We start from the raw sequence: 23,068 nt of genomic DNA on the forward strand, positions 1-23,068 counted from the left end.
CTCAGGGCTGGGGGAAGCAGCTGGTTTGGTAGCCAAGGACTAAGCCCTGTGCTAAGCCTGCACAGCACTGCTGGGGCTGCCCTTGGTGGATCGTCAGCCATTAGGGTGGAAGAGGTGCTGGATGAGGCCAAGCCTGGTGCTGGGCAGTGCTGACTGACCCAGGTGACCCCAGAGACTAACCCAGAGGCTTTAGGGCTTCTCTTTCTGCTGCTGCTTCAGAACTGTTGCTGTTGCCTCCCACAGGCAGTGGAGCCAGAAGGGCCAATTTTCCTTATCACTGTCTGGTTTTGTCCTCTGTGTGCCCACATTGTCCTCCTCCCACCCCACTTGGTCCCATGTTTGCATGCTCCTGGCTGGAGTCAAGCCCAGATCACTGCTTTCAGTGCCCAGGGAAACCCAGCCTTAGGACCATCAAATCCTAGAATGGTTGGAAGGAGCCTTTGGAGATCAAGTCCAACCCCCCCCTGCCAGAGCAGGGTCACCCAGGGCAGGGCACACAGGGACTTGTCCTGACTGCTTTTGAAAGTCTGCACACAAGGACACTCCACAACCTCTCTGGGCAGCCTGCCCCAGGCCTCCAGCACCCTCACAACAAATTTTCTCTTCCTCTTCACATGCAGCCTCCTGGGGTCCAGTCTGTGCCCATTGCTGCCCCTTGGCCTGTCCCTGGACACCACTGGGCAGAGTCTGGCCCCAGCCTCTTGCCCCCCAGCCTTCAGATATTTGCACTGAGAAGATCTCTTCTCAGTCTTCTCTTCTCCTTGAGCCCAGGACCTGCTGCACCAGCCCAAGCTCCTGCTGGGCCTCCAGCAGCACCCCCAGACTTTGACTTTGTCACCACAGACAGAGGCCCTGCCCAGGGCCTCCTTCCTGCTCTGCATGACAGCAGCTGAGAGATGCAAAAGTTGCTCAGAGGAAATGACTGTGAGGGTATGGCCAGCACTGGGCTCTCTGTGCAGGACCCAAGATAAAAGCACCCCAAGGGCAGCTGCTGTGCCTCAGCCTCTGCAGCAGGGCATGGACATCTCTGCAGGCTGCACCTTGCAAGACCTCTCTGGGCAAGAATTCCTATCTTGTTTTGATTTGCCATCAGGCATTGCAGCCAGGGATTGATTATCACATCAGGGACCACAAGAAGGCCACCAGCATCCTGGCCTGGATCAGCAATGGTGTGGCCAGCAGGGGTAGGGCACTGGGGAGGCCACAGCTCAAATTCTGGGGTCAGTTTTGGGCCCTCATGCCAAGAAGGACAGTGAAGGGCTGGAGCAGGTCCAGAGAAGGGCAAGAAAGCTGGGGAAGGGTCTGGAGAACAGGGCTAGGGAGGAGCAGCTGAAGGTCCTGGGGGTGTTGAGCCTGGAGAAGAGGAGGCTGAGGGAGACCTCCTTGCTCTCTGCAGCTCCCTGAGAGGAGGCTGGAGCCAGGTGGGGGCTGGGCTCTGCTCCCTAGGAGCAAGCAATAGGACAAGCAATGGCCTCGAGTTTCCCCAGGGGAGCTTCAGGTTGGACCTGAGGAACAATTTCTTCCCCAAAAGGGTTCTCAAGGCCTGGCCCAAGCTGTCCATCCCTGGAGGGGTTTCAAAGCCCTGGAGCTGTGGTGCTCTGGCAGTGCTGGGGTAAGGGTTTGGACTTGATCTGAAGGCTCTCTTCCAGCAGAGACAATTCCATGGTTCCATGATTCTGCTCAAATAGAGGCAAGCTCTGTCCCTGCAGCTCAGCACCTGAGCCACAGCAGAAAAATTTTTCCCAGCAGTGGTGGTCAGGCTCTGGAGTGAGCTGCCCAGGGAGGGAGCTGAGCCACCACCCCGGGGGTGTTTGAAGGGGGTTTGGATGTGGTGCCTGGGGCTATGGTTTAGGGGTGAACCTTGCAGAGTAGGTTAATGGTTGTACAGTGATCCTGAGGGTCTTTCCCAACCTCACTGTTTCTGTGATTCTGTGAAAACAACCCAGCCCCATGGACTCAGCACCTCCTGGCAGGTGCCCATCCTGCCTGGGCAGGCAATTTGCCAGTTCAGCAGCCCCAGCTGGGCACTGCCCCGCTGCAAGCAGCTGGCAGAGGAGAGCAGCTGAGTTACCACTGGGAGAAGCTCCTCTGCAGACAGGGCCAGGGGGATGCAGCTGGGCAGGAGGACAGCTGGCATCACTGTGGTGGGGCCAGTTGGATTGGCAATGCCAGCCCCAAGCTGCTAAATTCCCTGCTCTGAAGTGATCTGAAGAGCAGCAAACCGCACAATGAGATGGGCATGGGAGAGGGGAGAGTCAGCAGGGTTTCAGGCAGGGCTTTCTTCAGACCTTTGGGGCCCTGGTCAAGGTGTCCATGCTGGGTGCTGAGAGCAACCCAGGAGAATCCCCAGGCCCCACTGCTGCTCCCATACTGGGACTCCCTACTCCCAGCACCACCTCAGCTGCATCCCCCGGGTCCAGCCCCACTGCTGAGCTGCAAGGTGGCTCCAAGAGGTGCTGCAGTGGGAGGTGCAAACTATCTGCCCATGGAAGGTATGTTAGCTCCAGCCATGCTCTAACCATTTTATTGACTCCCAGGGCCCGAGGAGGTTGGAAGTGACTCTTTTACAGTCATTTTGCTGTTAAATTTAGCTGTCCTATTTTCATTATCCCCATGGCCTTGGCAGGGGGGAGCAGCCTTCCCTAAAAGGCCTGGTTTCATACAGTAAGTCCTTTGCTTCTCTCCTGACAGATATCTTGGCTTATAAGGTTTGTGTGCTCCTCTCAATAGCTCTATCAGCCTTCAATCTGAGATGATTGCCATCAGCAGCTCATGTTTGCTCCGGTTCCCCACGCCGCCCGGGGCCGCGGCGGCGCGATGGACTCGCAGCCCTTGTGACGTGGATCCCCTGGTGCTGGCTCCCAAGCTGCCATGGAATGTCCCCAAAAGACTGAGACAAAAGGTTCAGCTGCTCTGCCTCCTGCTCTCCCTCTTGCCCAGCAAAGAGAAGCCACTGGTTCCAGCCATTTGCTGGTTGTCAGGTCTGCACAGTACGGAGTGGGCAGGTGAAGGAGGTGCCAAGCGCTGGGCAGCTGGAGGTGGGAGGTGATGATGGTGACAGAAATGTTCTGCAAAGGGAAGATTTATCCCAGCAGGGACAACTTTTCCACATTTCCAAAAGCATTTCCCCCCAGCAGAGAGGGACCTTGTCCCAGCCTCGATGGCCATGGGCAGCCAGCAGAGCATAGACCCACAGCCTGGTGTGGGTTGGGAAGGGCCTTCAGAGGCCACCTGGTCCCCTCTAGAGCTCATCTAGCCCAAGCCCTGCTATGAGCTGGGGCTCATGGGATGGAGCCTGTCCTCGAGGGAAGTGCTGAAGCTGCCAGACTCTGGGCTTTTTTGGGTAACAGCCTCCTTGGGCAGGGGTAAGACCCTCCGACTCCCCCAGAGCCAACCCTCCTCAGCCCCGGTGCTCCCCAACAAAGAGCTCGTCCCCATGGGACTGTGTCCTCCAGGCTGCCTGGTGGGATGCAGCATGGGGTCAGGGTTATCCACCCCTCCAGGAGGCTCAAGCCCCTGCATTTTCCCCAACAATGAACCCCAGAGCCTCGGATTTCAGCCTGGCACTCACAAACCCAGCCCTTTTCTGGGTGACATCCACTGCAGCACCCCCAAGCATCCCTCGCTGGGATGCTGGCTCTCCAGCCCCCCTCCTGGTCCTGCCTTTCAGGAAATGCTGAAAATGCCTCAAAATGCACCCAGCCCAGCGCAGTGAAGTGCTGGGAAGCAGCCAAGCCCCAGCTGGGCAGCCTGGCCACAGGACAGGCCAAGCTGGGCACCCAGCTGCCCTGTAGGTCAGCTCTGAATTGCTGGGCTGGGGTTTCTGTGCCCCCACTCTCCTCTTTCCCAACCCCTTTTCCTTGAGGCACCAAGCAGGACATGGGTTAGGGACATGAACAGGAAGCCCACAGCTCAAGGTGGCTGCTGGAGCAGGGCAGATGCTGCTCCAACCCCAGTCCCTAAAATCCTCTCCTGGGACCTGCACTATCTCCTTCATCCCAGCGTCGATGCCTCATGGTCCCTGCCCACAGCCCCTCCATCCCCAGGGCTGGTCTCTACCCAGAATGGGTGCAGCCCCCGTGGGTGGGTGGCACGTGGGCCGGGCAGTAGGGTGGCCCTGCACCGTCCCGCACCCCGTCCCACCCCCACACCATGTAGGGCACCAGCTGCTCCCAGCCCAGAGCTTATAGGAAGAGGAAGCCACATCCCAGCGCAGAGGAGGAAGCCCCAGAGCCCTGATGTGGCAGCGCCCGTAGGGGGCCGGCTGCTCTCGACCCTCCTGCTGCCTGCTTGTGGAGCAGCTGCTGCAGCACAGCGGCCTCGACCCACGGCGCTGAGCACCCTGCTGCAGGAGGCTGCGCTCGGCCATGGGGCAGAAGTGCATGGACAAGGTGTCCTCCTTCCTCTTCGAGTATGACACCCCCAGGATGGTGCTGGTGAGGAACAAGAAGGTGGGACTGACCTTCCGGCTGATCCAGCTCCTGGTGCTGGCGTACATCATCGGGTAAGGCTCCGCGCTGCCCACAGCCTGGCACTGCCTTCAGAGGAGCTCCTCTGCCCTCCTTGCTCCCCACAGCCTGGCACTGCCTTCAGAGGAGCTCCTGTGCCCTCCTTGCTCCCCACAGCCTGGCACTGCCTTCAGAGGAGCTCCTCTGCCCTCCTTGCTCCCCACAGCCTGGCACTGCCTTCAGAGGAGCTCCTCTGCCCTCCTTGCTCCCCACAGCCTGGCACTGCCTTCAGAGGAGCTCCTCTGCCCTCCTTGCTCCCCACAGCCTGGCACTGCCTTCAGAGGAGCTCCTCTGCCCTCCTTGCTCCCCACAGCCTGGCACTGCCTTCAGAGGAGCTCCTGTGCCCTCCTTGCTCCCCACAGCCTGGCACTGCCTTCAGAGGAGCTCCTCTGCCCTCCTCGCTCCCCACAGCCTGGCACTGCCTTCAGAGGAGCTCCTCTGCCCTCCTTGCTCCCCACAGCCTGGCACTGCCTTCAGAGGAGCTCCTGTGCCCTCCTTGCTCCCCACAGCCTGGCACTGCCTTCAGAGGAGCTCCTCTGCCCTCCTCGCTCCCCACAGCCTGGCACTGCCTTCAGAGGAGCTCCTCTGCCCTCCTTGCTCCCCACAGCCTGGCACTGCCTTCAGAGGAGCTCCTGTGCCCTCCTCGCTGCCCACAGCCTGGCACTGCCTTCAGAGGAGCTCCTGTCCCCCCACTGCCAAGGCAGGCCGGTTGCTGCCGCTGGCATCGCCCCCGGCTGTGGCCACTCCTGCGCTGCCCGGTGTCCCGTACCAGCCTGGCAGACGGCCGCCCGGTGCCCACGTCCTCCCCAGCAGCTCCGAGGATGTGCGCTGGGGGCTGGCCCCTGCGCCGCTGCTCGCCGCTGCTCCCCGTCGCGGCCCGCAGGGGCTGCTGGCTGCGGGCCTGGGAATCTGTTGTTATTTTTATTGTCATTTATATTCCGCGGGAGTCAGCCGGGGCCAGCGCGGTGATTTGTGAGCCCCGGGCGGCCGGAGGACAGCGCCATAAATCCTCCCTGTCCACCCTCCCAGCGGCTGGGGCCAGGCTGCAGCCCCGCTCCAAGGCCTGGTTTGCTTCACTGGTGGGAGGCAGCCCCGGGGGCAGCTGCGGTGCCGCAGCCGCTGCTTAAAAAAGGCAGCGAGCGGAGCAGGCTCCGAGCCAGGAGGGGATGGTGTCCTCGGGTGCCCCTGGCCGCTGCTGCCACAGACCTGCGGGCCCCAGCCCCCGCGCTGGGATGAAGCTCCGTGGCACAGGGGCACGAAAAGCTTTGCTGTGCCTCCAGGGCTGCTGTGGGCTCAGCCCTCAAGAGAGGCCTTCCGCTGGGCAGGGCCCCACGGCAGGAGGGCTGCAGGCAGAAGGGTGCCAGGAGCTGGAAAGAGTGTGTGGGTCTGGGACTCGGGAGCAAAGCAGCTCTGAAGGCTCAGCACAAGCAAGAAGCTGTGGGGAGCAGTGGTGCCCATCCCTGCTTTTAGCACAGATCCCCTGGACAAGGGGAAAAGCTTCCCAGGGGCTCGTGGTGGAACCCTGGAGTCCCTCCCACCCTGCTCAGCAGAGGAATCCTCATCCCAGGCTGGTGCTGAGCCAAGGTCTGAGGGGTGCTGCACTGCAAAGGGCCTTGCACTGGTGCAGACTGCTGGCACTGGGAGCAGTGCTGGCTGTGCCGAGGGCTGAGCCCCAGCACCCCAGCAAACCCAGCAGAGAGCAGGCACTTCCTGAGGCAACCTGGCTCAAGCAACCCAGCTACAAGGGGCAGGCAGGAGCGGGCAGAAAGGACCAGCTGGGGGTGACAGCCAGGGCCAGAGGAGAGCAACACACAACTGCTGTAATTCCTGAGGTTCTGCTGCTTTGCTGGGCTTGGGCTCCACTAGCAAGGGGCTGCCCGGGAGTGTGGCTGCCCACAGCTTCCCCAGCCACAGGCATCCCCTGTCCTGCTGCACTGCCTTGGGTGAGCCACAGTGCTGGAGGTCTGCTCTCTGAAAGCAGCTCTGTCCCAGAACCCCAGCATGGTGGTGGCTGGCAGGGACCTCTGGGGATCATCCAGTCCAGCTCCTGCTCAAGCAGGGCACCCACAGCAGACTGCCCAGGGTCACAATGGCCAGGGGGGGTTGGAAGCTCTCCAGAGAAGGAGGTAATCGATTTCCAGTTGTGTCCAGAGAAGGGCAACAGAGCTGGGGAAGGGTCTGGAGAAGAGGGCTTGGGAGGAGCAGCTGAGGGAGCTGGGGGTGTTCAGTCTGGAGCAGAGGAGGCTGAGGGAGACCTCCTTGCTCTCTGCAGCTCCCTGAGAGGAGGCTGGAGCCAGGGGGGTGTTGGGCTCTGCTCCCTAGTAGTAAGTGATAGGATGAGAGGAAATGGCCTCAAGTTGCCCCAAGGGAGGTGAAGGTTGGAATGAGGAACAATTTATTTCCCAAAAGGGTTGTCCAGCTCTGGCCCAGGCTGCCCAGGGAGGTGGTGGAGGCCCCATCCCTGGAAGGGGTTTAAAAGCCCTGGAGCTGTGGTGCTGAGGGTCATGGTTCAGTGGTTGGCAGTGCTGGGTTCAGGGCTGGACTCAATGATCTGAGAGGTCACAGTATCACAGTCTCACAGTATCACTAAGGTTGGAAGAGACCCCAAGGATCATTGAGTCCAACCTGTCTCCACAGACCTCATGACTAGACCATGGCACCAAGTGCCACATCCAATCCCCTCTTGAACACCTCCAGGGATGGGGACTCCACCACCTCCCTGGGCAGCACATCCCAATGGCCAACGACTCGCTCGGTGAAGAACTTTCTCCTCACCTCGAGTCTAAACCTCCCCTGGCACAGCTTGAGACTGTGTCCTCTTGTTCTGGTGCTGGTTGCCTGGGAGAAGAGACCAACCCCTTCCTGGCCACAACCACCTTTCAGGTAGTTGTGGAGGGCAATGAGGTCACCCCTGAGCCTCTTCTTCTCCAGGCTAAGCAACCCCAGCTCCCTCAGCCTCTCCTCACAGGGCTGTGCTCCAGACCCCTCCCCAGCCCTGTTGCCCTTCTCTGGACACCTTCAAGTGTCTCGATGTCCTTCTGAAACTGAGGGGCCCAGAACTGGACTCAGGACTCAAGGTGTGGCCTAACCAATGCAGAGTCCAGGGGCACAATGACCTCCCTGCTCCTGCTGACCACACCATTCCTAATGCAGGCCAGGATGCCATTGGCCCTCTTGGCCACCTGGGCACACTGCTGGCTCATGTTTAGGCAGCTGTCAATCAGTACCCCAGGTCCCTCTCTGTTTGGGACCTGTTTGAGAGGTCTCTTCCAACCAAAAGGACTCTGTAGCTCTTTTCAGCTCTGAGATGTTCAGTGGCTGCAGCTTTGGTCCCCCTTGGCAGCAAGTGTGGGATGCCTGCTGCTGCCTGGCTGTGCTGGAGGCTGTGTGGCAGTGCCCTCAGTGCCCTCAGTGTTGAGGAGGGGCCTGGGCCTGACCCTGCTGAGATCTCTGCCTTCTGCTCATCCACTGTGCTGAGCATCACTGCTGGCCAGGTGATGCCAGGCTCCCCCCACTCAGCACCATCTTTGGCTTTGCTTTCTGAAAGCCTCCTGTGTGAGGAGGCTTTGGGCTGAGCCAGGATGGGGCCGAGGGAAGAGGGCTTGGGCACTGCCACATGGGGAGTGGCAGCAGGACACATGTGGGCAGGCCCGAAGGAAATGAAGCCTCCTTGGCCTGACCACAGCTCCACAGCAGCATGGGGCCACATCCTGACCTGTCTCAGCAGGGTGCCCAGCACTGCCTGCAATTCTGCCAGGGAGCCATGAGGTGAGAGGCTGAGCTGGACAGAGACATTCAGAGGAACACCACAGAGCTGGCAGCTCACAGCAGCCCGCAGCCCAGAGGGCACAAGGGAAGGTGCCCATTGAAACCAGCACCACCCAGTATGGCCCTCAGAGCAACCAGCACCACCCAGTATAGCCTCTGCCTTGCAGGAGGCAGCTGAGCTCCCAGCTGGGGTGGCAGCAGTGCTGAATTTCTTCTCCCATCCCCAGGCACTGGAGTGGACCCTGAGGTCCCCTCAGCCCCTGTTCACAGGATCACAGCCTGGCTTGGGTTGAAAGGGTCCTGGAGGCTGACCCAGTTCCACCCCTGCCATGGGCAGCTCCAGCCACCCAGGTAGCTCTGGAGTGCTGATGGCATCGTCCCCAGTATGTCCCCATGAGGGGCAGCACCTGCAGGGCAGCTCTGTCCCCAGCTCCCCTGTGCCCGTGAGGCTGTGGCAGGGGCAGAGCAGGCTGTGCGAGGCCAGCAGGAGCGGTGCCAGGCGCCGGGGCCGGGATCCAGCCCTGTCCTTTTTTAGCCCCGCAGGCTGCAGGGCGCTGGCTGTGCCCTGCCCCAGCCCCAGCGCTGCCGGCGCAGCCTCGTTCATGCCGCGGCTTAGCTGTGGCAGCAGCCCGACCCCAGGGCTGCCCGAGGGCTGGGAACTGCAGGGGCAGCCCCGCCGCAGCCACGGCAGGCCCTGCACTGCTCCCGATGCGCCCAGGGCATGGCTCCGTGGTTGCAAAGCTGCAGGGGAATGCTGGCCCTGGGCGGCAGCCTGGCCTGGATCAGCAATGGTGTGGGCAGCAGGGCCAGGGGAGGGACTGTCCCCCTGTACCCAGCACTGGGGGGGGGCACACCTTGAGTCCTGCGTTCAGTCCTGGGCTCTCACTCCAGGAAGGACACTGAGGAGCTGGAGCAGGGCCAGAGAAGGGCAACAGAGCTGGGGAAGGGTCTGGAGAACAGGGCTGGGGAGGAGCAGCTGAGGGAGCTGGGGGTGGTGAGCCTGGAGAAGAGGAGGCTGAGGGAGACCTCCTTGCTCTCTGCAGCTCCCTGAGAGGAGGCTGGAGCCAGGTGGGGGTTGGGCTCTGCTCCCAAGGAGCAAGTGATAGGATGAGAGGAAATGGCCTCAAGTTGCCCCAGGGGAGCTTTAGGAAGTGATCCCTGGAGGGGTTTTAAAGAAGCAGAGATGTGGTGCTGAGGGCCATGGCTTAGCACCAGAGCAGAGTCAGGGAATGGTTGGTCTGGATGGTCTGAAAGCACTTTCCCAAGCAAAATGATTCCATGAGAATTTGGCCAATAACCCCCAGGTGAGACTTGGCAAAGCAGTGCCAGTCCCCAGCAGTGTGCTGGGACCTAGGGCTCCTGCAGCTGAGCACTGGTGGCCATGCTCAGCCCTGCTCCTGTCCCATCCAGGTGGGTGTTCCTCTATGAGAAGGGCTACCAGTCCCAGGACAGCATCGTCAGCTCCGTCTCGGTGAAGCTGAAGGGGCTGACACTGACCAACGAGAGTGTCGTGGGGCCTCACATCTGGGACGTGGTGGACTATGTCTTCCCACCTCAGGTGAGGAGCAGGGTGGATGGAGGAGGGTGGATGGAGGAGGCTGAGGGAGACCTCATTGCTCTCTACAGCTCCTGAAGGGAGGTTGCAGTGAGGAGGGGGCAGCCTCTTCTCCCTGGTGGCAAGGGACAGGAGCAGAGGAAATGGCTCCAAGCTGCACCAGGGGAAGCTGAGGCTGGAGCTCAGGAAATCTTTCTGCCCTGGAAGGGCTCTCAGACATTGGAATGGTCTGCCCAGGGCAGTGCTGCAGTCACCATCCCTGGGGGGGTTCCAGCAGCATGGAGCTGGTGCTTAGGGACATGGTTGGTGCTGAGCCTGCAGTGCTGGGTGAAGGCTTGGGCTGGGTGAGCTTGGAGGGCTCTGTGACTCTGTTTTGGGGCTGGTTTTCCCCCAGCAGCTGCTTTTCCCCACATGCTGGGGTGCAGAGGGGTTCCTCAGTGTAGGCTCTCCATGGAGCTCCCCATGGTGCCTCTGTGGTGGAGAGCAGTTTGCTCCTGCCAGAAACCTCTGCCCACATTTCCTCCCGGGGAGCATTCGGTGCCTGGGACCTGCCATGGTGGATGGAACATGTTTGAGCTGCCTCCAAAAGGACCAAGACTTCTCCAGTGGCTCCAGACAAGCACCTCAGGCAGCAAGGAGGATCTTCCACTGTCCCTGGGCTGGTGGCTCTGCAGCTCCCCTGGACCACCACCAGCTTTCTGAGCTGCGGCAGTGGAGAGTGGAGGACCCAAAGCTAGGGAGAAAGTTGCCATCCACCTGGACATGTCCTGGTGGTTTGTGTGCCCTACCCCATGCCCCAGGAGAGGCTGCTTGCAGGGGCTCCTTCAGGAGCACTGTGCTGGCTGTGAGCTAACTGGCCCTGTTTCCACAGGGGGACAACTCATTTGTGGTGATGACCAACTTCATTGTCACCCCCGGACAGAAGCAAGGAACCTGCCCAGAGGTAAAGGTGCTGGCCCTCCGCAGTGGGCTCAGTTTCTGTCACTTGGGGCTGTTGTGGTGGTGGCACTGGGGAGAAGAGACTCTGCTGACATTGAGAGGTTGGTAAAAGCCTGAGCCTGGCCCCAGTCTGTCCAAGTTCAGGACCTGTGAGGGCTACAGGAAGGTTTTTATTCTGCTGCAAGGTGCCCAGTGTCTGCTGAAGTCTTCTTCCCTATGACAGGCTGGGAGAGCTGGGGCTGTTCAGCCTGGAGAGGAGAGGGCTCCAGGGAGACCTTAAAGCTGCATTTCAATATCTGAAGGGGACCTGCAGGGAGTCTGGGGAGGGTCTGTTCAGAAGGGGCTGTGGGGACAGGACATCAGGAGGAAGAATCCCTGGAGATGCTCAAGGTCAAACTTTACAGAGCCCTGAGCAGCCTGCTGCAGCTGGAGGAGTCCCTGCTCACTGCAGGGGGCTGGACAAGATGACCTTTGTGGGTCCCATCCAGCCCAGTGCATTCTGTGACTCAGTGATACAGCAGAGCAGGCTGGAGGCTCAAAGAAATGCTCCTGCCTGGAGTCTGAGAATGAAATCCCCCTCTTCCCTGCTTCTGGATATCCATGGCTGGGAAGTGGGGCACAGAGGAGTCTCTGGCTGTGTTTCCCCGGGGAAAACGCTGCCTGGTGAGGCGGGAGGGACGGGGGGCCGGCGGCAGAGGGCAGGGTGCTGAGCTGGCTGGTGCTGTCTCACACAGCTGCCGGACGCGGGGCGCTGCGCGCAGGACAGCGACTGCAGCCGCGGGAGGTACAGCCGCCAGGGACAAGGTAGGGCAGGGGCCAGGGCTCCGCAGCGGGCTGCTGCTGACGTGCTGGGCACAGCCTGCTCCGGGGCGGCTGCGTGGCTGGGGGGCTGGCACAAGGACCTGCTTTGCACCACCAGCTGACAGCTTCTGACGTGCCGGGTGAGGTGGGCTGCTCCTGCTTGTCTCTTCTGAAGGATATCTGAGCTGCTGAACGCTCTGGCATCAAAAGATTAAACCGGTTTTGGTTAATGGTCCCAGGCTGGGAGCAGTGGCTGGCAGCCCTCAGGCTGTGCTGCCAGCCAGGACTGGCCAGGCTGCAGAGCTGGGCAGAGGGAACCTCAGGAAGGTCACCAAGGGCAAGGGCAGGGTCCTGGCCCTGGGGAGGAACAACCTCCTGCAGCAGCACAGCTGAGGGGGGACCTGCTGGGAAGCAGCTCCAAGGAGAAGGAGCTGGGAGTGCTGGGGGACAACAAGGTCCCCATGAGACAGCAATGTGCCCTGGTGGCCAAGAAGGCCAAAGGGGTCCTGGGGTGCATGGAGAAGAGTGTGGCCAGCAGGGCAAGGGAGGCTCTCCTCATCCTCTGCTCTGCCCTGGTCAGGCCACATCTGGAGTCCTGGGTCCAGTTCTGTGCTCCCCAGTTCAGGAGACAGAGAACTGCTGGAGAGAGTCCAGGGCAGGCTGCAGAGCTGCTGAGGGGCCTGGAGCAGCTCTGGCAGGAGCAAAGGCTGAGAGCCCTGGGGCTGAGAGCCTGCAGAAGAGCAGCCCCAGAGGGCAGCTGAGCAATGCTCAGCAAGAGCTCAAGGAGCTGTGGGGAGCAAGAGGCTGGGGCCAGACTCTGTTCAGTGGTGCCCAGGGACAGCACAAGGGACAATGAGCACAGAGTGGAGCCCAGGAGGTTGGATGTGAAGAGGAGGAGAAAGTTGTTTGTTGTGAGGGTGCTGGAGGCCTGGAGCAGGCTGCCCAGAGAGGTTGTGGAGTCTCCTGGTGTGGAGAGCTTCCAAAGCCACCTAGACACTGATCCTGGGCAAGCTGCTGGAGCAGGGGGCTGGAGTGGATGATCTCCAGAGGTCCCTTCCCACCCTGACTGCTCTGTGGTTCCATGATTACCCCTGACTGCTGTCCTCCTGACAGCTCAACATTTTCTAAGGTGCATTTAAGAAGAGCAGTGCCTGGTGGCTCCCCTGTGCTGTAGTGGGAGGGAAGCCACTGCCCCAAGGCCACAGCTGCATTCATTGCCAATTTATTGCCCTTTTCATAAAGAGCCACCAGAGCCTTGAGGATTTTGTGTCCTGGACGTCTGTGGCAGGGCTGAAGCTGGAAGCAGATCCCAGCCACCCCAAGCTGGGATTTCCCAGCATCCAGGGAGGTGATGTGCTGCCTCTCCCCACAGGGCTCATGACAGGCAAGTGTGTGCACTTCAACAGCTCTGTGAAGACCTGTGAGATCTTTGGCTGGTGCCCTGTTGAAGTTGATGACCATGTTCCCAGGTAAGCAGTGTGGTTGCTGCTCCCTTTTCACCCTGGCCCCATCCCAGCTGCACCAGCAGCGGCAGGGTGGAACAAGCTGGGGCTCTGTGGGCCGCTGCCAGGACTATGTGGCTCCATGCAGACCCTGTCCATGCTTCTCAGGGGGAGGTTGTTCTTCTGGTGTGGTTTGCTCCCAGCCCTGCTGGCAACTCAACCCCAGCATCTCTGCTGGGTGTCCTGTGCAGGGACCATGCCTGTCTCTCCTGCTTGGCTTCAGAGTAAAGTTGTTCTCTGCCCATGGGGGGTTCTCCACCTGCAGCCTCCGCAGGCCACTCTGGAGCACCTCTGGGTAGATGCAAAGTCCTTTGCTTCCTTGCTTCCACTCCATGCAGGATGTGCCCAGGGACATCCATGGATGCCCCAAGGAGCCATGGGAAGTGTGGAGGTCTTTCAGAAACCTTCCAGCTACCTCACTATGCTTTTGGGGTTTCTTAACTGAACCTCCAGAACCTAGCTCCCTTTCTGTCCCCTAACAGGCTCTTCCACCCTCCTTTGGGGCTTTTCTGATCCTTGTTGTGCTCTTTGACTTAGAAAAGGAAGGGATGAGATCAGTGGTTCTAGTTTGGCTGTTCTCCACCAAGTGGGGCTTTCCCCACAGGCCAGAGCTGAGTGCTGGACACATCTCCACACTTGTGTTTTCCAGCCCTGCCTTGTTGTCAGAAGCAGAGAAGTTCACCTTGTTCATCAAGAACAGCATCACCTTCCCCAGGTTCAAGGTGTCCAGGTAAGGGAAGGTTTGTGGTGATGGCTTCTGGTTGCTCCCCCCAGGGGAAGCCATGGGTGTAGCTGGGTGCCTGCTGCCTTCCCTCAGCAGCAGGCCCAGGACTGCTCTGCTGCACTGAGCCCTGCATTAGCTGATCTCTCCCACCTCAGTTACAGGAAAGAAGGCTTCTGGAGTGCATGTCCCCTGAGTTCCCCTGTTGTGATGCTTGTGGAAATAGTCCCCCTGATCCTTCATTTTCTTCTCCCTTTCCCTCCCTGAAGACAACAGTCAAATACTACACAAGACAGTGGTGGGGTGAGCAGCCAGGCCAAGCCTGGTGCCCCACAACGAGCAGAGGCACTCTTTACATCCCCACGGGTCTCTGCAGAGGGTTATTAGGATTGGTTCCTTCCAGGCAGCACTGGAACTGGTGCTGCTGGCTGCAGGCCCTGTGTCAGAGGGTTGGTGATGGCAGTGATGCTGTATCTGAGCTGGAACCAGCCAGCAGAAGCTGTTTGTGCTGAAGAGCGTGGAGTCTCCTCCCTAAGCTGATGGTGTCCCCATGCTACAGCCCAGGTTAACTGTCCTGGCAGCCAGCATGCTTGGCAAAGCCTTGAGCTGACCTCAGACCCTGGCCCAAGAGGTGGCTGGGAGAGGAGAGCCCCCAGCAGCAGCAAGGAGAGGGGACACAGTCAAGGAGAACAGGTCCTGGGAGGTAAAGAGCTGGCTGCTGCTGGAGGGGCTGAGCCAGAGCCAGTTGGGGTCACAGGGAAGCTCCCTGCCTGTGAGCACTGCTACTGATTAATTGCTGAGCATAACTGATGGGACAGGGGTGAGCTAGGCACGAGTCTTACACAACCATTTGGTGCAGGGAGGCTTCACAGAAAGACTGGGTTTGGGAGCAAGGGCAGAGCAGGGTGGAAGGCAAGATGTTGTCCTTCCCTTTTCACCCTGACTGGAGGAGACAGACAAATCCAGCTAAACATAAAAGCTGTGGGGTGCAGCATCCAGGAGCTGTTCCAGGTGGAACTGCTGGTGCACAGTGCTGCCTGGCAGAGCCCATGGGTGAGCTGATGTGTTCCCAGAAGCAGCTGGGAGTGATGGTGGAGGCCATGGGAGGGTTTGCAAAGCTGAGGAATGAGAAGAGGGTTGATGGAAAAGCTGTGGACAAGGAGATTTGTGCTGGGTTTGGGCAGCAGGCAAAGCAGCAAATCCAGAGCAGAGGTGAAGATCTGCAGAGAGAAAAAGCATAGAGGCTTCCTCTAGAGGAAAGAGGTTCATGGAATCCCAGCTTGGGCTGGGTGGGAAGGGACCTTCCAAGGCCATCCAGCCCAACCCCCTGCAGCCAGCAGGGACATCCCCAACCACAGCAGGTTGCTCACAGCCCCAAACAACCTGAGCTGCACTGCTGCCAGCCATGGGGCAGCTCTCTGGGCAGCCTGGGCCAGGCTCTCCCCAGCCTCAGGGTCAACCATTTCTCCTTCTCTCCACTCTCAATCTCCCTCTCTCAGTTCAAACCATCCCCCCCTGGCCTGGCACCACAGGCCCTGAGAAAAACTCTGTCTCCAGCTTTCTGATCTCCCCTTGAGGCACTGCAAGGCCACCAGAAGCTCTCCCTGGAGCCTTCTCCTCTCCAGGCTGCCCAAGGCCAACTCCCTCAGCCTGGCCTCACAGCAGAGGGCTTCCAGCCCTGCCAGCACTGCTGTGGCCTCCTCCCCCCTGGCCCTGCTCCCCCAGGTCCCTGTCTGTGCTGAGGGCTCCAGAGCTGCCCCAGCACTGCAGGGAGGTCTCAGCAGAGCACAGCAGAGGGGCAGGATCCCCTCCCTGCCCCTGCTGCCCACACTGCTGGGGATCAGCCCAGGACAGGCTGGGGTCTGATGAGCATGAGGAGGAGGAAGCCCTGGGCTTTGACAAATGACCCACTTTCAACAACTGGTTGGTTGAACCAGGGGCCTCCAGAGGTCCTTTCCCACCCAGGTTGTTTGCTTACTCAGATTCTTCCTTACTCTCTTTACTCACAGGCGCAACTTGGTGGAGAGTGTCACCAGGCAGTACCTGAAGAAGTGCACCTACCACAGGGTCACTGATGCCCTATGTCCTGTCTTTGAGCTGGGCTACATCGTCAGGGAGTCAGGCCAGAACTTCACCTTCCTGGCTGTTAAGGTACTTCAGAGAGCTGGGGAACCTCCCCTGTGGGGGCAGGCTGGCAGAGATGGGGCTGTCCAGCCTGGAGAAGAGAAGGCTCCAGGGAGACCTCAGAGCAGCCTTTCAGTACCTGAAGGGCTCCAGGAGAGCTGGGGAGGGGCTTTGGACAAGGGCTGGGAGTGCCAGGATGAGGACAATGGCTTTGAGCTGGGAGAGAGGAGATTGAGGCTGGAGATGAGGAAGAGATTCTTGAGAGTGAGGCTGGGGAGACTCTGGCACAGGTTGCCCAGGGAGGTTCTGGAGCCTCATGGAATGGTCTGTGTTGGAAGGGACCTCCAAAGCTCATCCAGTCCAACCACCTGCAGTCAGCAGGGACATCCTCCACTAGGTCAGGTTGCTCAGAGCCTTGTCCAGCCTGACAATGAATATATCCAGGGATGGAGCCTCAACCACCTCCCTGGACAACCTGTTGCAGGGTTCCAGCAGCCTCATGGCACAGAACTTGTTCCTCACATCCAATCTCAATCTGCCCTGCTCTCATTTCAAGCCATTGCTCCTGGTCCTGTCTAAGATCAGGCTGGATGACGCCCTGAGCAAGCTGGGCTGGTGGGAGGTGTCCCTGCCCATGGCATGGGACTGGAACTGGATGAGCTTTGAGCTCCCTTCCAACCCAAAGCATTCCATGGGGTGGGGGACACCAACAGAACAACCACTCCCAACTGCTGAGATGTGAGGGAGCTGCCTTCTCAAGCACTTGTAAGGCAGTGTCAGAGTGAGCTCCTAAAGATTCTGATCTCTGTGGACATGGTGCAATAGTTCAGCCCTTCTTGAAACCTCCCCTGCAAGACTGGAGAGGTTTTAGAGGTTTGAGCTGCTGGCAGCATCCCCAGGGGCCACTTTAGTTTGATTTGTACCATGAACAGTTAGAGCTGCCTGGCCATAGCCCATCTGAGGCAGCTCAGCAGCCTCAGCTGGATGGTCAGACATTGGTCATGGCACATGGAAGCTGCAGCCTCTCAGCAGGCTCAGGAACACAGCTTTGCCCAGTGCTTGAAAGGAGGCTGGAGCCAGGCGGGGGTTGGGCTCTTCTTCTAAGGAGCAAGCAACAGACAAAGGGAAATGGCCTCAAGTTTCAGCAGGGGAGGTTTAGGTTGGCCATGAGGAACAATTTCTTCCCCCAGAAGGGTTGCCCAGGCCTGGCCCAGGCTGCCCAGGGCAGTGGTGGAATCCCCATGCCTGGAGGGGCTTCAAAGCTGTGGAGAGGTGGTGCTGAGGGCCATGGTTTGGTGTTGCGTTAAGGGTTGGACTGGATGACCTTCAACCAAATCCATTCTGTGACTCCTTGACCTGGAGCAAGCTCAGGAGGGACTGCTTCATTCCCTAGCAGGTGGACACTTCTCTTAGAGGCTTTCTTCTGGTTTCTCTGGGTTCATTTCCCTCTCCTCCACGACAATGTTAAGGTGCTTTTGATTTTCCCTGTGGCAGGGTGGTCAGAATCAGGCAAGGGAAGAGTGTCCCAGGAGGACCAAAGGGGATCTGCAGCGAGCACTGTTTGTCAGGACCACGCCTTGGGCATGGTCAGGAACAAGAGGGCACAAATTCAGTGCTGCATCCAGCACACAGGGCACAGACAGCAGCCTCTGCACAGGGCCATGTGTAGGGCACAAACTGAGGCTGCCTAGGAGGCCTGAGACAGGCCCTGTGCATCCTGGAGAGCCCTCAGAGTATCAAAGAAGGCTATGTGTGAGGAGAGGCAGCGTTCCCCCCGCGGCCAGGACCCGGGAGGGGCAACCTTGTGCCCCCGCTGCCGCTGCAGGGCGGAGTGGTTGGCATCACCATAGACTGGAACTGCGACCTGGACTGGCCTGTGCGCCACTGCAAGCCTCTCTACCAGTTCCACGGGCTCTACAACGACGACAGCAACGTCTCACCAGGCTTCAACTTCAGGTGAGCACAGCCCTCCCCGCTGCAGCAGCCGGAGGGGACAGCTTGCAGGAGCCCACGGCGCTCAAGGCATGGTGGAGGGTCAGGGACTGTCCTCCAAGCGCTCCCTGCCTTCGCAGGTCCTGCTCTCTGCCCTAAAGGGTGACAGCACAAAAGCTCTAACCCACCCCTTGGCCTCCAGACTGCCACACTGCCTTTCCTGTACATCTCCTGTCCCTGGTGGACCCTCCTGCTCAGCTGAGCAGGGAAGCTTTGACAGACTGGGGATGGTGTGGGATCATCTCCCGTGTCCCCACAGGCCAAAGCGGTCAGCCACAGTGTGACATTTTAGGCAGAGCTCCAGGCGCTGCTCTCTGTGAAGCTGCCACCAGTGCTGCACTGATGTCTGCTGGCACCTGGGCTCAGCAGGTCACCACAGCCACAGGCAGGAGCTTTAGCTCCAGCTTGCAGGCAGGGAAGCTCAGCCACAGAAGGGTGTCAACAGCCCAGCTCCTTCAGGGGGGCTAAGGAGGTCAGGAGCAGGTCTGGGACAGCACATTCCCAGATCTTTGTTCTGCTCTGCTGCCAACAAGGTGCCAAAGCTGTTGGGTTGCAGGGGGCTGTTGGCACCCCTGGCAGGCCATTAATGCTGCCCATGCCCTGGGACAGATATGCCAAGTACTACAGGGAGGAAGGCAAGGAAAAGAGGACTCTCTACAAGGTGTTTGGGATCCGCTTCGACATTCTGGTGAACGGCAAGGTAAGGGGGGCCCAGGGCCCAGGGCCATGTCCACGGGCAGGTGCCAGCACCTGGGGCTGGTGGGGCCAAGAAATGCAGTGAGAGAGGTTTCCTGGGGTGGTGACCTGCTGACAGCAGCCCTTGGGACGTGCTGGGAAGGTGGCACTGAGGGGGAGCTGACTTGGAAGCTCACAGCTCTCAGTGGCAGGGGTTCTGCCCTGGGAGCATGCCCATGGGCCGAGGGGGAACAGTGGAAAGCCAAAACCTTGTGCTGGGGTTGCCAAAAGCTGAACATTGATTTGCATTCTTCTGCTCTGCTCTGCTTTTCTTCCCACAGGGTGAGGTGGCTTTCCTCCTTGGGCTCCACTGGCAATATTCAGTGTACTTAGAGAGAGAGATTTGGGTTTAATTAAGCATACAGGAAGCAAAATCATTTCAATTAGTGTCAGCCTACACCCAGCCTCTCCTGCTGTTCTGTTTGTGTCAGCTCTTACCCAGCTCCTGTGGTAGAGGTTTGGGTTCCTCCAAGGCTCTTTAGCTGAGCCCCACCAACAGCTCTCTCATCCCTTTTTCCTTGCCCTGGGCTGATCTTTCACAATCACCTAATTTCTCTGCTTTTATTCAGGCAGGCAAATTTGACATCATCCCAACCATGACCACCATTGGCTCTGGAATTGGCATTTTTGGAGTGGTAAGTTCAGATATTTCCAGCCTCTATATGGAGACTCTCAAATTATTCTCCTTGGGCCATCTGTGGGGATGCAGTGAAGAGCAGCAGGGCTTGGGCTAAACTGGGGAAGAAGCTTCTCTCCTGCCTCCCAGCTCAGGGAAATATGTTCCTACCGGCCACAGGCTGGTGAGAATTCCTCTTGGGAGCTGCTGCCCTTCCAAGTGAGGGGAGGGCAGGCTTTGGTGTCCTGCTGTGGTGGTAGTTGAAGCCAGAGCTGATGCTGAGGGGCTGGGGTGATGAGCAGCACCTCATGCACGGCAGGAATACAGCATCCTGGTTGGTTATGGGCATTAAGGCTCTGCCATGGCCAAAGCCTCGCTCTGTACATACTGGGAGTGGAAGCACTTGGTGTCTGCTGGCTGAAGTGGCCCAGTCCTGAGCCCAGCTCACTCCCCTGCTGTCCTAAAAGGACATCTGGGGGCTGTACGCTCCTCAGAATCCACCATGCTGTGGGCTGAAGCAGAAGTGACCCTAACCTACTCTTACCCTGGTGGGGCCTCATCTGGAGTCCTGGGCCCCTGGCTCAAGAGGGTCAGGGAAGTGCTTGAGAGGGTACAGTAAAGGGCTGTAAAGATGCTGAGGGGACATCTAGAACATCTCTCATGAAGAGAGTTTTTTTTATCCTAGAGAGGAGGAGACTGAGGGGGAAACCTCTCAATGCTTACAAATGGGTGGGTGTCAGGATGGGGGGCAGACTCTTCAGTGCTGCCCAGGGACAGGACAAGGGGCAGGGGGCACAAACTGGAGCCCAGAAAGTTCCATCTGAACAGGAGGAGGAACTTCTTTACTTTGAGGGTGCTGGAGGCCTGGAGCAGGCTGCCCAGAGAGGTTGTGGAGTCTCTTTGTCTGCAGAGCTTCTAACCCCCCTGGGCATTGTGCTGCTGGGCAAGCTGCTGTGGGTGCCCTGCTGGAGCAGGGGTTGGACTGGATGAGCTCCAGAGGTCCCTTCCAACCTGCACCATGCTGGGGGGGTCTGTAATCTGGGGACAAATTGGAAGTACAGATGACACAGGTTTGCTGGGAGGGCTGCCCCAGTCCTAACTGCTCTCTGACTTCAGGCCTCTGTCCTCTGTGACCTGCTCCTGCTGCACTTCCTCCAAGGCCGAGACTACTACAAGCAGAAGAAGTTCAAATATGCAGAACCGGAGCCTGTAAGTGCTGCCCCCCGAGGCTGCTGGGGCTGGGGTGGGGAGCTGGGGGGTGAGCTACTGCTCATGAGAGGCTGGAACACAAGCAGCATTTGTACAGAGAGCAGCCAGAAGCCTTCCTGAGCTGCTGAGACTCCTTGGGACTGTCACAGCCTGGCATCCACTAATCCCTCCAGAAGGGCAGAGGTCTTCTGCATGGCACAGTTAATGGCTTCATTCCCTCCCTTTGTCCCCAGGTACTCCAGGAGCTCCTAGCATTTCCAGCTGGATAATGTCCCATTTGGGGCTCTCTGAGAGCCTCTCCATGACCATAGGGGCAATGGTTTGAAACTAGGGCAGGGCAGATTTAGGAAGAAGGTCCTTACTCTGCGGGTGGACAGACACTGGAACAGGTTGCCCAGGGAGGCTGTGGATGCCTCGTCCCAGGAAGTGTTTAAGAACGGGCTGGAAGAGCAATCTGGACCAGTGGGAGCTGTCCCTGCCCATGACAGCAGGGTTGGAACTGGATGGTCTTTAAGGTCCTTTCCAATTCAAACCATTCCATCATCCTCTGATCGTGGGAGGTTCTGTGGCCTTTCATAGGATACAAATCCAGGTCCCCTCAAATGCCTCTGAAGATACTCATGCACACAGGGGCTCAGCACTTGCTGTTCAGCCACATCTTGCCCTGGCACTAGAAAGGGGCAGGTCTGTAAAAGAATCATCTCTGTTGTCTATGTTTTACCCCCAGTCCAAGTCGCACAAGAAGGAGAAGGAGCTGGACAGCACCCAGTGAGAGGTGAGTGCTGGCTCCCCAGCCCTGCCAGCACACAGCTGCCAGCGGGGAGGGCCGGGGGCTGGGGGTTGTCCTAAGGCAGCAGGGCTCCAGGGAATGTCTGGAGGACATCTGAGCTGTAGCTTAGTCCAGGGTGCCAGGGCAGGCAAGTGCAGAGGGCAGCACTGAGTGTGGGAGCCAGAGCTGATGACAGCTGTGATGGCAGCATCACCTGAAGAGGAGCAGTGGTGGCAAGAGAGCAGGAATCACTGTGCCTCTCTCTCTCTTGGCAGCATCCACACTGATCAACAACCCTGCACCCTCTTGCCTCTCCTCCTCTCCTAAAGCAAGGATGTCATCCCCTGTCGCCACCCTATGCAGCCCCAAGGCCAGCAGAGGCAGCGTCCAGCTCATGGCAATGCGGTGCCCTGCAGCCAGGGCAGGCCGCATCTGCTTGGGTGCTCTGCCTCTGGTGGGGCACAGAGCTGTGGCTGGGTTAAACTCCTGTTCGGCATCAGAGAGCCCCTAAGACACCCTGGAGGCCTTCCCCTCCAACAGCCCTGCCTTTGCAGGTACTTCCAGAGGGCTCCCACTGCACCCTGCCTGGTGTGCCAGGACCGTGCCAGGGCATCCTGCACCCTGAAGGCCCTGGGAAGAACATCGCTGCTTGTCCTTCCCCAGGGGCCCCCCTGGACAGCTCCGAATCGAGGAGAGGGGGAGGGAAGGAGGGCTGGCAAGAGCCTTGCCCAGTCCCTCAGCAGGGGAGGAAAGGTTGTTCTGTAAGGATGTATTTTATTACAAAAATAAACCTTTAGTTTTTCTACGCCAGCCCCGGCGGTGCTGTGCCTGCCCCGGGGCGCAGGGCAGGCTGGTTGGCACCCAGGGGTTTGTGTGTGCAAAGGATTCCTGCAAACCAGGCTGCAGCTCAAGGCAGGCTCCCCTGGGCTCTGTCTTCCCATGCAGGGCCCCTGGGCCTCTGGCCACGAGCAGGGTTTCTTATCAGGGTTGTCACTTGGGCTTCCTCCCGGGGCGGGCCGGCTGGCGCAGGGCGCTGGCGCGCTGCCGCCCGGCAGGAAGGGCTGCCACGGGCCAGCTCTGCCTCCAGCTCTCCTCTCTGGCCAGTGTTTGCTGGCCAGGACTGACCCTCTGGGCCACAGCCTCACACACCAGCTGTGTGCACCCAGGAACAAAACCTCACATCCCTGCCTGTGCTGCTGGACGTCACGAGTGACACCCAGGCCCCAGGTCACTGCAGGCAGCCCCTGCGGGGTTCAGCTCTGCAGGACAGGGCAGCAGAGGCTTCCTGCAGAGCTGCTCTCTCTGAGCATCATTTTGCACCTCTCTGAGGAGATTGTGCCTGGGTCTCCTCAAAGCTGGATCTCAGCTGTCATGGGGGAATAAGTAAAGAAGCTGCTGGTGATGGGAGGGAGCAGGAACCAGAAGCCTGCAGCGTGGCCACCATGCTGGGCTTGATAAGACAGAGGGGCACAGGCCACAAAGAGCTGCAGGTGACAGGGCGTCACAAGCTCAGCTAGGATCTCAAACCATACAGTCCTGGGGGCCATGATTTGCTCTCAGAAGGATGCCTCAGATTTCACAGGATTTGTAGGGGCTTTTGGGGAGCTGGAGAACCTTCCCTTTGTGGACAGGCTGGGAGAGCTGGGGCTGTTCAGCCTGGAGAAGGCTCCAGGGAGACCTCAGAGCAGCCTTCCAGTACCTGAAGGGCTCCAGGAGAGCTGGGGAGGGACTTTGGACAAGGGCTGGGAGTGCCAGGACAAGGGACAACGGCTTTGAGCTGAGAGGGGAGAGATGGAGACTGGAGATGAGGAAGAAATTCTTGAGGGTGA

At 59.2% G+C, this 23,068-nt stretch overlaps 1 protein-coding gene across 1 annotated transcript; it reads left to right on the plus strand.

The window, feature by feature from the left end:
* Positions 1–4,275: 4,275 nt before the first annotated feature.
* Positions 4,276–21,643, plus strand: P2RX1 (purinergic receptor P2X 1). Its single transcript, XM_054166499.1, has 13 exons — positions 4,276–4,504; positions 9,687–9,834; positions 10,703–10,774; positions 11,505–11,574; positions 12,944–13,040; positions 13,723–13,803; positions 15,804–15,945; positions 17,744–17,874; positions 18,520–18,610; positions 19,215–19,280; positions 20,378–20,470; positions 21,198–21,245; positions 21,515–21,643. Exons 1-12 carry the CDS (start codon positions 4,368–4,370, stop codon positions 21,240–21,242), a joined length of 1,173 nt encoding a protein of 390 aa, XP_054022474.1. The 5' UTR covers positions 4,276–4,367; the 3' UTR covers positions 21,243–21,245; positions 21,515–21,643.
* Positions 21,644–23,068: the final 1,425 nt, after the last annotated feature.

This window comes from Dryobates pubescens, chromosome 13 (genome assembly GCF_014839835.1).
Source record: "Dryobates pubescens isolate bDryPub1 chromosome 13, bDryPub1.pri, whole genome shotgun sequence".
In the NCBI taxonomy this organism is placed as follows: Eukaryota; Metazoa; Chordata; class Aves; order Piciformes; family Picidae; genus Dryobates; species Dryobates pubescens.